Raw genomic sequence first — 14,037 nt, 5'->3', positions numbered from 1 at the left:
TCAAGGCCAGCTTGAACTGAGAGTCCCTGTCTAAAAAGACAAAGACAAAAAAAAAAAAAAAAAAGGGGGTGATGTGATGGGGGAAGTGAGTAAAGGGGCATAAAGTGCATTGGGAGAGAAACATTCAGTTCAACAAACTTACTGGGCACAGACGCAAGAAACCTGGCTGACCTACGAAGAGCGCAGGCTTCTCCCAGAAGAAAAATGCTGATTCCTCTCAGTCCAAAGGTGAAGACAGCTGCAGTGAATGCCTTGGCTCTAAGCCGGCCCTGCGATGAAGCCCTGGGTTGTCAAGGATCAGTGAGGCTCTGAACCAGGCGAAGGGGCTGAGCCCCGAACTCCAGCTTCCTTCTCTTCTCCCCACCTGCTGCCCCCGTTTCCAGTACATTCAGAATGACTCATAGGTTTGCACTGTTTTCTTTTTTAAGCTTTTGGCACTGGGGCTGAAAACCAGAGCCTCATGCGTGCTAGGCACGCACCCTACCCCCGGCTTCTCCCCTGGCTCTGGGCTTGCATTTCAGTGGCGATCATGCAAAAATAAAGTGCAGTGCTGAATGCACTTCCACCTAGCGTTTGGAAGCAAGTTGATGTCTCCGGGAGAGAGGACAGCAGTAGTGTGAGCCTGAAGGACTCGATATCTGTTACTTTCTCCTGACGCCTGTTCTGGGACTTCCCCATACAGCGGAAAGAGTATTCATGCTGAGGCTGCAACTTAAGCTTCCAGCTCATCACTGGGAAGGAGGCCTGTGTGCACCAGAGCCCATCCCGGGGAAGGACGCAGGTGTGTGCTAGACTTCCTGTCCAATTCGGCAGCACACCAAACACTGCTGCTCCTCCAAGTATTAGCACCCACCTCACCACCTTCAATTTCTGGCTTTCTCCTGACCTTCTTGGGGATGTCCCCAGCTTCTTCCTGGCCTTGCTGGGGGAGTCCCCAACATCCTCTGGCCTTCCTGGGGAAGTCCCCCACGTCCCTGTGGCTTTCCTGGGGAGCTGATAGTAATGGAGGCCTAACGGACAGTCTGATCCAGGGTCATGTACAAAGCACAGCAGACACTGGCTCCTGCAGCCTCCTGACATCTCTCCTGGAATTTGCAGCCTTGTACGAGGTATTTCCCGCTTGAGCTCAACTTTCTGGGTCCCATGACCACACAAGAAGTTTCAGCTGAGCGTCTGTAGATCTGTAAGAGACCCAACAGAATCACAAAGATTGTCTTTCTCTCCAAACCCCACATCTCCGTTTTTCCCCAGTGGGGCCCCACCACTTCTGCCTTCTATCTACTCTATTTTCTTCCAAATGCAATAATAAAATCCCCTGCCCTGGGCATGGTTTCTGTGAGCATTTCCTTCCTATCACTTTGCTGCATTTTGCTTTACTAAGCCGATCTCCCTCCTTGTATCTGCTCAGCTTTGGGTGGACATGGCCAACCCCATCCCAGGGGGAGCCCCATACTATTCTAGTACTACTAGCTCCTCTGTATTGAGGACTTGGTATGTGCTAGGCCCCACCTGTTATGAATACTGGGCATGTGCCAGCCACGTTCTGAACCCTTTTTTTTTTTTTTTTTTTTTTGGTTTTTCTCCGGTACCGGGAACTGAACTCACGACCTTGCGCTTGCCAGGCAGGCGCTTTTGCCGCTGAGCTAAATCCCCAGCCCCATGTTCTGAACCCTTATTTAGCATATACACTATTCTCCCTGGAAGCCTGATGAGCAACAAGAAAGCTGAGGTCCAGAGGCAGTAAACAGCCTGTCCAGGGGGCTTCTCACAGGCTCTGGAGAGGAGGAGCAAGGATTCAAACCCAGTCTCTCCCAGAGCCTGCACTTGGAGCACGGGGTGCTAAGCTGCCATCTCCTGAAGGCCACTGTAGGTCCAGCTCGGTGGCTGATGTCCCTCCCCTGCTCCCATGCCCAGTGCTCGCAGCTTACAGCGCATAACAGCTTCCTTGACTTGGTGGAAGCCCTGATCTGGGCCTCTGCAGTCCACATAGTACATGAACCGGAGCTCAGCAGGGTACGCGTCTCTCGTCAGGCCTGACAGCAAGGGGATGGTGCAGCCCTCGGCCCCTGGGGCCTGGGTCAGGGCCTGCAGCATCTGGTACTTGCACCACGGGTCACAGAGGAAGGCTGGGGTGATGAGCAGCACGTGGCAGTGACTATTGCTCAGCGCCTGGCACAGCTCAGACACGATGGCCCCGCCTGGGGCTGCATCCCGCAGCTGCAGGAAGCAGCGCAGCCGGGCAGAGCTGCCTTCCAGGTAGGAGACCAGCTCCTGGGCAGCAGCCAGGTCCTCCTCGCTGTGGCACACGCACACGTCGTAGTCCTTGCTCCAGCGGCCACTGCTGCTGATGTCCACGTGTGCTGGTGGCGGGGAAGAAGACCTGACCGAGCAGAGGCTCGGGGGCGAGGCGCTGTCCTGTGAGGCCAGGTGCGAATCGCCTCTGGGGTGGCTTTCTGAGGAGATGGGCACGTTCTTAGGCTTCTTCAGCAGGGCCTGCCTGAACCAGTCTGTGGGGGACAAACACACACGCTCAGCCCAAGCCTTCCTCCCAGCCTCCTTCGTATGGATCCCGAAGTGAGGAGCCCCATGGCTAAGGGAAGATGGGCAGGACCCCGCCAGCTCCTTGCACTGGGAAACACTGCCTTTCTCCTGTCAGACACCTACTGCTCCATTATTTTAGCACATCTTTCAGTTCTAGCACTTTGGAGCCTGGCACACAGATCTGCTTGCTGTGTCTATGACCTTACAACAGGTTACCTTGATCTCAATTCCCTCACCTGCAAAATGGGTTAATTTTGTTGTTGAAGTATATAGTATAGTTGCTTTCTGGTTTATTATAAGTCCTCCATAATGATGTTAAAACCCAGCTGTTTTTTAATTTTTTTTTTGCCTTTTGAGACAGGGTTTCATTATGTAGTCCAGGTTGGTCTTGAACTCACTGTGTAGCCTAGCCTGGCCTCAACTCTGGTGATTCTCCTGCCTCAGTCTTCCGAGTGCTGGGATTACAGGCATGCACCTCTGCGCCTGGCAAAACCCAGCTGTTGACAAGGACAGATAGTATGATGTTGTGGAGATTAGGTTTCTCTCTGCTTGGCCCCTTGCTCTGAATGGCTCTGGGACAAAGATTTAGATGACCAAAGACACAATATTAGCCACTTGGAAATGTGGTTTCCAACCTAAGGAAATGGGCAGAGTGGGCCTGGAAAGCTCTGAGCCCAAGGAATCAGGAATCCGCTCATACACATTTCCTTCCTCACCACCACAAAGCAGCAGGCGGGCACTCAAGTCCTGGTGGGAGCTTTGTCCCCTCCTCAGCTTCCACACCTTTGTCCCCTCCCACCACACCAACATGGGGGCGAGGAGGACACTCGAGGCACAAGAGCGGGTTAGCCTGGGTCCACTCACCAGCCACCCTGCCCACAGGCTTCCTGGGCTGTGGGCGAGGCACTGGGTGGGAAGGCGACGACGATGCCATTGTGTTGGGCTCGGAACTAACGCTGCCAGCCTGGGCACTGGGAGGAGGCCCAGAGTTGACCTCGAGGAGCAGCCATCCTACAGGGGACGGAGAGAGCACAGGAGCTGCACGGCCTCCTTTCAGCCCGGCACAGGCTCCCGGAAGTTCTGCCGAGGGCCTGATGGGCTCCGTTCCAAACGCGCCTTAACGGGTGCGCTCAGGAACAGGCATCACCTCTGGGTCGGGCGGTCAGACTTACGGGGTAAGAGCTCAGCATGACCGGCGCGGGGATAGTTTTCTGCTCCACCTGGCCAGGGGCACTGGGAACCTGAGAGGCGAGGCCGACAGGGAGCACTTCAGGGGGACTTCGGTGAGTGCTGAAAGGCGAGGAAGACAGCTGCTGTTCAAACGGAAAATGATGCATCCAGGTTGGGGAGCGCAGAGCCGCAGAGAGTGAGTCCATGCAGGAAGCACCGCCCAGTTTCCTCCACCTCTGACCCCCACCCCCAACAACCCCACCCACTGCGCCGCCCGGCCTGGCCCTTAGCTGTCAGCTCAAGACCACAGGGCCACAGGCAGCAGTGCCTGGATTCTCACCTCTTGCTAACCATGGCTCTCAGCAACCTGGCTAAGCTTCAGTGCCGCCATCTGTGAACCGGAAATACTGTTCTTAGCCTTACTGCGGGAAGTGCGCAGAGAGCTCATGTGGGTACCAGGACAGTGGTGCAGAATGAGCGCTTGAGAATGCTGTGGGTTAGTATGACTTTTTCTTTTTCTTTTCTTTCTTTGCAGAGCTAGGGATCAAACGCAGAGCCTTGCCCATGCGAGTCCACCCTTGGGCTACTTCCCCAGCGCAGTATGTCTTTCAAATAAGCTAACCAGGCACAGTGGCAGGCATCTAAAGTCCCTCTACTCGGGGGTCTGCAGTGGAGAACTACCTGAGCCCATGAGTGAGGTCACTCACTAAATTGCTAAATTGCCCAGGCGGGGTTCCATTTAGTGATCCTCCTGCTTCAGCCTCCCAGGTTGCTGCTGAGATTACAGATGTGCACAACCATACCCGGCTAGATTCCAGGCTTTAATTTTTGGTTTTTCCATGGAGTATTTACCAAATTGCTTCTAAACTTATATGGAAACACAAAGGAACAAGATACCTTAGCTGGGGAACCTGCCAAATCCCCTTCTCATCACGGGACAAGGATGTATCTGGTGCTGCACGCTTCTTCCACCTGGGTTTCAAGAGAAGAACAAGGTGCAGAGCTCACCTGGGTGCAGGGGCAGCAGGAACCTGCTAAAGACTGCTCCAGATGAGGGGCTGGTGTGGAGCTCAGCTTGGGGACTGCTTTCTCACTTTCCACTAGATCTGCATAGGTCAGCAAAAACCTTACAGCCAGGAGTGGTGGCGCATGTCTGTATTCCCAGCACTCTGGGATGCTGGGGCAGGAGGATCACCATATTGAAGCACAGTCTGGGCAATTAAGAGACTTAGCAAGACTTGTCTCTCAAAAAAAAAAAAAAAAAAAAAAAAAAAAAAAAAAGCTGGTCCTGGCTCAACTCCCAGTATCAAAAGAAAAAAAAAAAAAAAGAGGTATCTTTAGAAACTCAAAAGAAAGAAATTTCATTATTGGACACACTGAATAGAGGTTTCAAAATTCCAGCTAGCTGGTCATGGTGGCTCACACCTGTAATCCCAGCACTCAGGAAGCTGAGGCAGGAAGATCACTGTGAGTTGGAGGCCAAGCTGGGCTATATAGTGAAACCCTGTCTCAAAAAAACAAAAACTAAAAGACAAAAATAAATAAATATAAAATAACATAAAGTTCTTACTTTGAAACAGGGTCTCACTAAATCTCTAAATTGCCCAGGCTGGGCTCAAACTTTCAATCCTCCTCCCTCAGACTCCCACAGTGCTGGGATTACAGGTGTGTGCCGCACCCCGTCCCCCGCCAGCTAGAAGTTTCAGCTTCTGGTTTTAGGAAATGATTTGCCCTTCTGACAACACATCCTGATTTTGGGTAATTACCTTTCTCATTGCTCAAGAAGGAATCTAGGGCTGAGGGTGTGGCAGACAGCTTGCCTAGCTCATGCGAAGCCCTGGGTCCTTCCCCAGCTTAGGGAGCCGGAGGAAGAGCGGGAGGGAGGAACAGGAGGAGGAAGAGGAGGGAGGAAGAGAAGTCCAGTTGTCCAGAAATACATGCCACCTGAAGTGCGGCGGCGTAACCCCGGTGAATATTACAGAGAGGTCTCAGCACAGGAAACAGCAGCATCTCTAGCAGGAGAGCTGAGCAAGACGGCAGAGAAGTTCCAGGGAGAACACACAGGGCTACTTCCCAGAGTCTCACCCCGTGCGCCTTCCTTGTTCCTCATCAGTTCTGTGAGGTCAGGACTGGGCAGTCACACACTCACACACGCTTCGGTCTTCTCTGTACTTGGTCGCAGTGCTCACAGCAAGACACAGAGATCAAGCAGTGTAGGTAACGAGCTCAGATTTGCAGCTGCAAGGTCCAATGGCTAGTTTTAGTTTTCTCAGATTTGCTGTGTGGCCTCATGTAGTCACTGTGTGTGTGTCTATGTGTGTGTGTGTGTGTGTGTATGTGTTCTTTTGGGTACTGGGGATTGAATCCAGAGTGTCTGCACTGAGCTACATCCCCAGAACTTTAAAAAAAATTTGTTCTTAAATTTTGAGACAGGATCTTGCTAATCTGTCCAAGCCAAGCTTGAACTTTTTTTTTTTTTTTGGTACCAGGAATCGAACTCAGGACCTTGCACTTGCCAAGCAGGCACTTATGCCACTGAGCTATATCCCTGGCCCTAAGCTTGAACTTTTGATCTTCCTGCCTCAGCCTCCCAAGTATAGCTGCGATTACATGAGTGCCCCACTGCACTGGGCTCCTGTGTGTTTAAAAATCATAAAGCAGGATGGGCATGGTAGCACACACCTGTAGTCCCAGCACTTTGGGAGACTGAGGGAGGAGGATTGTAAGTTTGACCCCAGACTCCACAATTTAACATTTTAGGGAGACCCTGTCTCAAAATAAAAAAAGGAAAGGGCTAGGGATATAGCTCAGTGTGAAGTACCTTGGTTCAGTCTCAGTGAAGGGGGCAGGGGAATAAAGCAGAATGATAATATACCACTCGGCAGAGAATATAACAAAGATTGGAGCGAAAAGAAGGAGCTGCTCTAAAAAAAGTAGCAAGATACCTATAGTGCCTTCTAGAATGCTTTTCCAATATTGTATGCAGGAATTTATAAGGAGACAGACATGTCAGGAACCTTCGCTGTATGAAGTGTATTATTACTCAGCATCTACTCGTCAATTTCTTTTTTTTTTTTTTTTTTTTGGGGTATCGGGAATGAATTTAGTTTTTTTTGTTTTTTTTTTTCTGGTACCGGGAATTGAACTTACGATCTTGGGCTTGCCAGGCAGGTGCTGTGCCGCTGAGCTAAATCCCCAGCCCCCGGGAATGAATTTAGAACCTTTCGCTTGCCAGGCAGGCTCTGTGCCACTGAACTACATCCCCGGCCCCTCTCCAATTTCTATTGTGTAGGAAATGTACCAAAACCTCGGAAGGGGCCTACATATGGAGATTAGAATGCATCTTGTATAATTCATATTAAATTTCCATTACGATAGAATCAAGGTCTGTAGCAGACAAAACAGTCCCCTCAAGACGTCTACAGCCTAATCCCCGGGGCTGAGATGTCACCTTCCCCGCTGAAGGAAGGACACTTCTGGATGTGACTGTGGACCCCAGCAGGCGGAGCATGCGATCCCCCAGTGCCCCGTGCAATCTCCAGGCCCCTCAACGGGAGCTGAGAGTCAGAGGCCAGGGAAGGAGATGTGGCCACCGCAGCAGAGGAGGTGTACAGTAGAGTCACAACCAGGAGGTGGGCAATCTCTCAAAGTTGGAAAGGCAAGGATAGCTTCTACAGAGGGGCAAAGCCCTGCTGGCTCACTGTGGACCCCGACCTCCAGAACCATGCGGTAATGAATCTGTGCAGGCGAAGCTACTGTGTTTATGGGAATCTGTCACAGCGGTGACCAGCATCAGAGACATTATTTCTCATCACAGGTCAGGCTAGTGAATGCTGAAGCACTGAATTCAAGTTGAGGGCTGAAAACGCATCTGTTTAAATTGCTCGAAAGAGGTTTTTACACCTTCAAGTGAATCTTTTTTTGTTTTTTTTTTGTCTTTTTCAGACAGGGTCTCGCTATGCAGTTCAGAATGGCCTTCAGCTCACTTTATAACCCAGGTTGGTCTCAAACTTGCAAAGATCCTCCTGCCTCAGCTTCCTGAGTGCTAGAATTATAGGTGTACATCACTACGCTTGGTGGTTGAGGTGAATCATCACATACACTTTACTAAGTTGTTTTTGTTTTTGTTTTGTCTTTTTGAGCCAGGGCCTTGCTATGCAGTTCAGGCTGGCCTTGAGCTCACTTTGTAGCCCAGGCTGGTCTGGACCCTCCTGGCTAAGCTGTTCTCAAATACTGCAGTTTCTAAAACATTTAGGCAGGATTCATGAGGGCTTTTTGGATAGTGTCAATTAAAAGTGCTGAAAAGCTGGGTGTAATGGCACATGTAATCTCAGCACTCAGGGGGCTGAGACAGGAGGATTGCTGTGAGTTGGAGGCCAGCCGGGGCTACAAAGTGAGATCCTGTCTCAAAAACAAATAACCAAACAAAACAAAGTGCTGAACATATCTACAGCTTGAGGGGTACAACCTGTTTCTCGGAGAGTGGTTTTCAAACTGTGGGGACAGACCTTAGATGACCCCAGAGTTCACACCTGTGAGTGTGGGATGGACCCATGGGCCCATGGGATGGACAGAGTCTAAGCAACAGAATATGGCAAAGGGGATGGGATGCACCCAGCACAATTCCACTCCCATGTATGATATATACATACACCTGCATAGATGTACATCTGAACCGTACATAAAATGTGTATGTATATGCCACATATATGAACAGTGCGTGTGTTTATGTGTGTGCAAGCATGTTTGTGCACAGCTCCATCTCAACAGATGAAGAAGAAGTGGGATATTAAGAGGGGACCACATGTCTGCCAGGTGTGGTAGCACATAACGGTAATCTCAGCAGTTGGGAGGCTGAAGCAGGAGGACCACAAGTTCAAGCCCAGCAACTTAGCAACTTTCTGAGAAGCTGTCTCAAAAAAAAAAAAACTAAAAAGGACTGGGGATACACCTCAGTGCAAAGGTCCTAGGTTCAATCCCCAGCGCTGAAAACAAAACAAAACAAAAAACCAGGCACTGAATGTAAAATAGATTATGTCTGCAGTGCATTTACGGTTGGATGCAGTTTACAAACAATGGGAATTATACACCTTCATACACTGGTCCCCTTTTGAGTTTACAAAATAACTATTTTTTTTTTTTTTTTTTTTTTTACTACCTTTTTTTCCAGGGCTGGAGATCAAATCCAAGGCCTCTGCATGCTAGGCAATTACTCGAGCCCCAAGTCAACCTTCAGTCTTGGAGAATAATTCTAAAGTATGTACTACCAGGATAATGAGGATTTATTATAAAGCAACAGTGATTAAGGTAGTGATAGTGGTGGTGAAGATCAGACAGAGACCAATGTGGAGACCCGCAACCGTACAAGCTCTTGATTCACGTCAGTAGTGACCCTGCAATGCAGTGGGGAAAGATGGTCTTGTCAACAAATGTGTTAGAAAACTGGGCATGAAGCTGGACATGGTGGTGCATGCGTATAATCACAGCACTCGGGAGGCTGAGGCAGGAGGGTGGCTCTGAGTTTGAGGCCAGTTTGGGCTACATAGTGAGTTCAAGGCCAGCCTGCACGACATAGTGAGACCCTCAAAAACAAAATGGTGTTAGGCCAATTTAGATAGCCTTGTTGGAAAAATTTATCTCAACCCACCTTTCACACCATACAAAAAATCAGTTAAAGGGCCGGGGATATAGCTTAGTGGAATAAGCGCTTGTCTGGCAAGTGCAAGGTCCTGAGTTCAAGTCCCAGTGCCTCCTGCCCCCCCCCAAATCAATTTCACATGGATAGTAGCTGTAACTGTGAATAGTAAAATATAGGAAGTGATTTCCTGCCTTTAGGGCAGACAAAGATATTTTTCATAAATCATACAAACACAGGGTGGTAAATTGGAAAATATTAAAATGCAAACTTTCTTCATTAAAAGGCATCCTTCACAGGCTGTGATGGCATAGCCCTGTAATCCTAGCACTTGGAAGGCTGAGGCAGGAGGATTGCCATGAGTTCTAGGCCAGCCTGGGCTACATAGTGAGACCCTGTCTCAAAAACAAACAAACAAAAAAAACAAAAAGGGCATCCTTAGAAGAGTAAAAGTCTGCTGAGAAAATGTTAAAAAATATATACTCAAGTCATATCTTTCTGTATGTCCTCAATATTTCAGTAACTACAAACTACTAAGAGAAAGACAACCTATTAGAAAAATGGGCTCCATTTTGAGGTGTAGCTCATAGTGGGTACAATCTCCACTCCACACCACACAAATGGGCAGAAGAACTGCATAGGGACTGCACAAAATGATACTCAAATGGCCAAGAGGCAGAGGAAAAGATGCACCGTCAGAGAAATGCAAATCCCGCCTCAGTGCATAACCACTGCGCCCAGCACTCATGTGCCAGAGGGTCCGGGTTGAACAAGTCCCGGTGCAGAGAGTCTGTAGCATCCCTGCGAATACAGGGTGTTCAAGGCGCAGAACGTGCGTACACTGCTGGTAGTGTGTAAACTGGCGCGACTACTTGGAGAACCATTGTGTACCATGTTCTAACGCTGCACACAGGTGCCCAGCAATTCCACACTTAGGAGTGGAAGTGTGTCCCTGTGTTCACCGAGACACACACTCGGGAATCCACATGAGTACCTGTGCACTATTCAAGGTGATCCCAAGCTGGAAACCACAGCGTGTGCCAGTGCAAGTGTCCAGGGGGGGGTGAATAAATCCCGTGAGCTATCACTCAGCAGAATACTACACCTCAATGAGAGTGAGTCACTGCTGGACACAAAACGCCAAGTGTACACAAGTACACAGGCCTTCATCAGCTGAAAACCCCAAACCAGGCCGAGCTATTCTATGGTGTCAGAAGCCAGGTTAGTCACCACCCTGGGAGGAGAGGCAGTGACCAGAAGTGGTCATAAAAGATCTGGGTGGGGAGGGCAGGTAATGGTTTGCTGATTGTTCTAGCAGACGCTTTGCGGGAAATGCTGAGCTGTACGTGTAGGCTCTGAGCACTTTTCCTATGTATGTACCCACATACTCTTTGTATTGGGGGTGGACCCCAGGGCCTCTGCACTGAGCCACAACCACAGCCCTTTTTATTTTTTATTTTGGGTCAAGATCTCGCTAAATTGCCCAGGCCTAAACTGCCCAGGTGGGACTCTATCTTCTACTCTAACTTCCATCTTCCTGCCTCAGCCTCCCAGCTGGGATTATGGGCGTGCCACCACACCTGGCTCTTTTTTTTCTGGCTCATTTTTTTTAAGTCTAAAAATCAACTTCTTGTGGTTTCCTGAGTCATTCCTGACCCTGGCCCCTGGCTAGGGTGTCTCAGCGGGAATCTCCCTACTTCCAGGATCTTAGCTGTACTCCGTGATTTCCAATTCATGTCTCCTCCCCAGGGTAGGAGGCCCGAACCTGTGCTGTCTGCGTGTCCCTCTGTCTTGTCCAGGGTAGATGCTCGTTAATGAGTGTGGTGGCGATGCCTTCCCGGACCCCACACCCTGAGTAAAGCCAAACACTGTCACAGTCCCCCCAAGAGCTGCTGGCAGAGCAGGAGGGAGGCGAGGTCAGGGAAGCGCGGGATCCTCAGAGAAAGGCTGAAGCCACTTCGCAGAGCCAGGCCCGTCACCCCAGCTAACAGCTGCGACAGAAAGGGACTGTTTTCCCGCAGGGCCTTTGCGCGCTGCTTACGTGATCCAGGCGCGGAGGCAGCGGGCGGAGGGCAGGAGCGGGGACCGAACGGAGTCTTGCGGCTCTAGACGGCCGAAGCGGCCCGGTTCCCGGAAGGAAGCTCTGAACAACGCCCCGCCAGTCCCCGCCCCGGCCGTGACTCTGGAGGTGCTGCGCCCTCCCTACCGCGCTACTGACAGCGAGGGGCTTGGCGGTCCCCGGAGCTACCGTGGGAACCCGAGGCCTGGTTTTGTCCTGGGTCTGGGAGCTGCGGGTAGAAGAGGAGAGACCCTTTAATTTGTTGTGTGCAAGCTAGATGGGACACGGCTGTAATCCCAGCACGCCGGAGGCTGAGGCAGGAGGATAGCAGCGAGTCCCAGGCCAGCCTGGGCTACACAGAGTTCAAGGCCAGCCTGAACCATGTAGGAGACTGTGCGCAACGTGTTCATAACCTTCTTTTTAAATGTGCAGTTGAAAACGATGAGCCTTTCTGAGAGTAAATGCTTTTCCCCAAACGCACAGGATAAGGGAAGCAGGAGAATGGGGCTCAGAGCGGCAGCTGTGAGGTCATAGCCCCAGGGGACCTGCACCCCAGAAGCTGCAAGCCCCTTCTGTTGATGCCCGTGACACTGAAAGCAGGGTGTGACACCAAGCAACGTGCTTTGCCCCACTGGGCAGTGATTCCCATAGCTGGTGACAAGGACAGGTAGAGCTACAGTGAGAAGGCGCAAGGCGCAGGCCAGATGTTGGCAAGTCCTGGGTTAAACAAGGCTGGGCGACTCCTTTGCCCCTCATCTTTGAGTTGTAAGATATTTGTGAGCATGGCGATAATACAACATGGAAAGGTAGTGGTTCCCAAAACTTTTTCACTGTAGAAGAAATCTTTATACGACCTTCCTGAGCAGTATTCACCCGTGTGCCAGTGTGGGAAACACCACCCCAGGGAGGCACGTGGAAGGCAGGGAGTAGGGGAGCTGGTGTGTAGACCTAAGGTTCCTGCCCTCCTCTCCAATCTGATTTCTTCTTTTTTTTTTTAACAGCTAGCCCAATGGGTGCACAGCCCTGCCTAAGAGGCAGTTTGCCCTTGGGTTGTTCACACATAACATTTCAATATTACCTTTTCTCATCAGAATTATGGACTCTGGTGGCTCGTGTTGCTATAAATGTATTTGCTTATATTTAATTTTAAGACAGGGCCTCACCAAATTGCTATATTACCCAGGCTAGGCTTGAGTTTGGGTTCCTTCTGCCTCAGCCTCCCAGAGTGCTGGGATTACAAGCATGAGCCACTACACTCACTCTCCCATGAGACAGAATAAAGCTGTGTAGGAGTGGAGGACTGCAGACTGCACTCTTCATAAACACTGTACAGCACTGGCGTAGAAGGGCACAGCCTCTGGGTGTGGAGCTGGATGAAGGCCTCTTCTCTTGGGCCCTGAGAGTGGGATGACTGTGCCGAAGGCACAGTGACTACGGGGCACCCTATAAACTACCTTAAGGGGCAGTAAGTGGATGTCCTTTGGCCTGTCCCATCTCTACCCCCCTTTGGCAAGTTCCTTCCTTCTTTCAGCACGGGTTCTGGCTCTTCCTCTTCTGCCTCCCTTGGGTCCTGGGTCTTTGGCCACTCACATGCTTCGTTTTGTAGGTGGCCACTTCCTCCTTGCCTTGCTACCATCCTCTGCTGGGTTTCTCCTGCCCCAGGCACCTCTTTGGCGTCTTCCTTTGTGCTCTGTCCTTTAAGGTGGGCAGGGTCCCTCTGCGTCGTTCGTGGCTGCCCGCTCTTACTCTCCTCCTGTTCCCTGATGTTGACTCTGTCTAGTCAATCCAGCCCCCGTGGAGAACCCCACTTGCTCCTGTTGGCCCTCATCTCCCCAGGAGGCCTCCTGTCCAGCAAGCTGTCGGGCCACACGCCTGGGAGTCACTGGGCCCCACTCTGCTGTGGCTGTCACCTCTGGACGCTACCTACTCCTCACCATGACGGTTCAAGTCTCTGCTGCGCAGGCTGTAGCACCAGCATCCGCCTAGCCTCCCTGCCTGCCTTGATGTCCTCATCTGTTACCCACAGACAGCTGGGCTGATTTCCTTTCCTTTGATATTTTTCCACTGCTGAGGATTGAGCCCAGGGCCTCACATGTACTAGGCAAGGACTGTACCACTAAACTACAGGGTGATTGTTTTGCTTTTTACAGTACTGGGGGTTGAACCCCAGGTCACCGGGAATCCTGCTATGGTCTACATGCTGGTATCCTCCCGAAATTCCTGTGTTGGAACCTAGGTCTCAACATGATAGTATTAAAAGGTGGGACCTTTGGGGAATGATTAAATCCTGAGGGCTCTCCCTACATAAGTGGGATCAGAGCGGGTTATAAGAGGATCAGCTAGGTGTGGTGGTGCACACCTGTAATCCCAGCACTTGAGAGGCTGAGGCAGGAGGATTGCTGCAAGTCTGAGATCAGCCTGTGGGTCCAGGGCCAGCCTGAACTTCACAGACAGATCCTGTTTTAAAAGAGCAGGACAGGAGCTGCCTTATTCTTGCTGAGGATGCATCGAGAATTTGAATTTTTGAAGCAGCCAGCCCTTACCAGATCATCAATGAGCATCCTGGAATTTCCAGCCCCTAGAACTTCGAGCAGCCAACAGCTATTGGTTATGAATGACCCAGTCTAAGTAC

General features: G+C 50.8%; 1 protein-coding gene across 1 annotated transcript; it reads right to left on the bottom strand.

Annotated features, from left to right (window-relative positions):
* Positions 1-16: 16 nt before the first annotated feature.
* Tirap (toll-interleukin 1 receptor (TIR) domain containing adaptor protein) lies at positions 17-11,500 on the bottom strand. The gene is made up of 8 exons (XM_005378502.2): positions 11,388-11,500; positions 5,797-5,949; positions 4,609-4,683; positions 4,052-4,102; positions 3,714-3,831; positions 3,406-3,552; positions 1,929-2,507; positions 17-1,181 (listed from the first exon to the last, which is right to left on the bottom strand). The coding sequence occupies exons 6-8, from the start codon at positions 3,473-3,475 to the stop codon at positions 1,162-1,164; spliced, it is 669 nt and encodes a 222-aa protein (XP_005378559.1). The 5' UTR covers positions 3,476-3,552; positions 3,714-3,831; positions 4,052-4,102; positions 4,609-4,683; positions 5,797-5,949; positions 11,388-11,500; the 3' UTR covers positions 17-1,161.
* Positions 11,501-14,037: the final 2,537 nt, after the last annotated feature.

Source organism: Chinchilla lanigera, unplaced genomic scaffold (genome assembly GCF_000276665.1).
Source record: "Chinchilla lanigera isolate Chin_1 unplaced genomic scaffold, ChiLan1.0 scaffold00011, whole genome shotgun sequence".
Lineage (NCBI taxonomy): Eukaryota > Metazoa > Chordata > Mammalia > Rodentia > Chinchillidae > Chinchilla > Chinchilla lanigera.
This window is presented reverse-complemented; position numbering and strand designations above follow the sequence as displayed.

Coding starts and splice junctions, on each gene's coding strand:
- Tirap (XM_005378502.2), bottom strand. CDS start 3,475: ATGGCATCGTCGTCGCCTTCCCACCCAGTGCCTCGCCCACAGCCCAGG. Junction 2,508..3,405: donor GCCTGTGGGCAGGGTGGCTG/GTGAGTGGACCC, acceptor TGTCCCCCACAG/ACTGGTTCAGGCAGGCCCTG. Junction 1,182..1,928: donor CAAGGAAGCTGTTATGCGCT/GTAAGCTGCGAG, acceptor GGTCTCTTACAG/ATCTACAGACGCTCAGCTGA.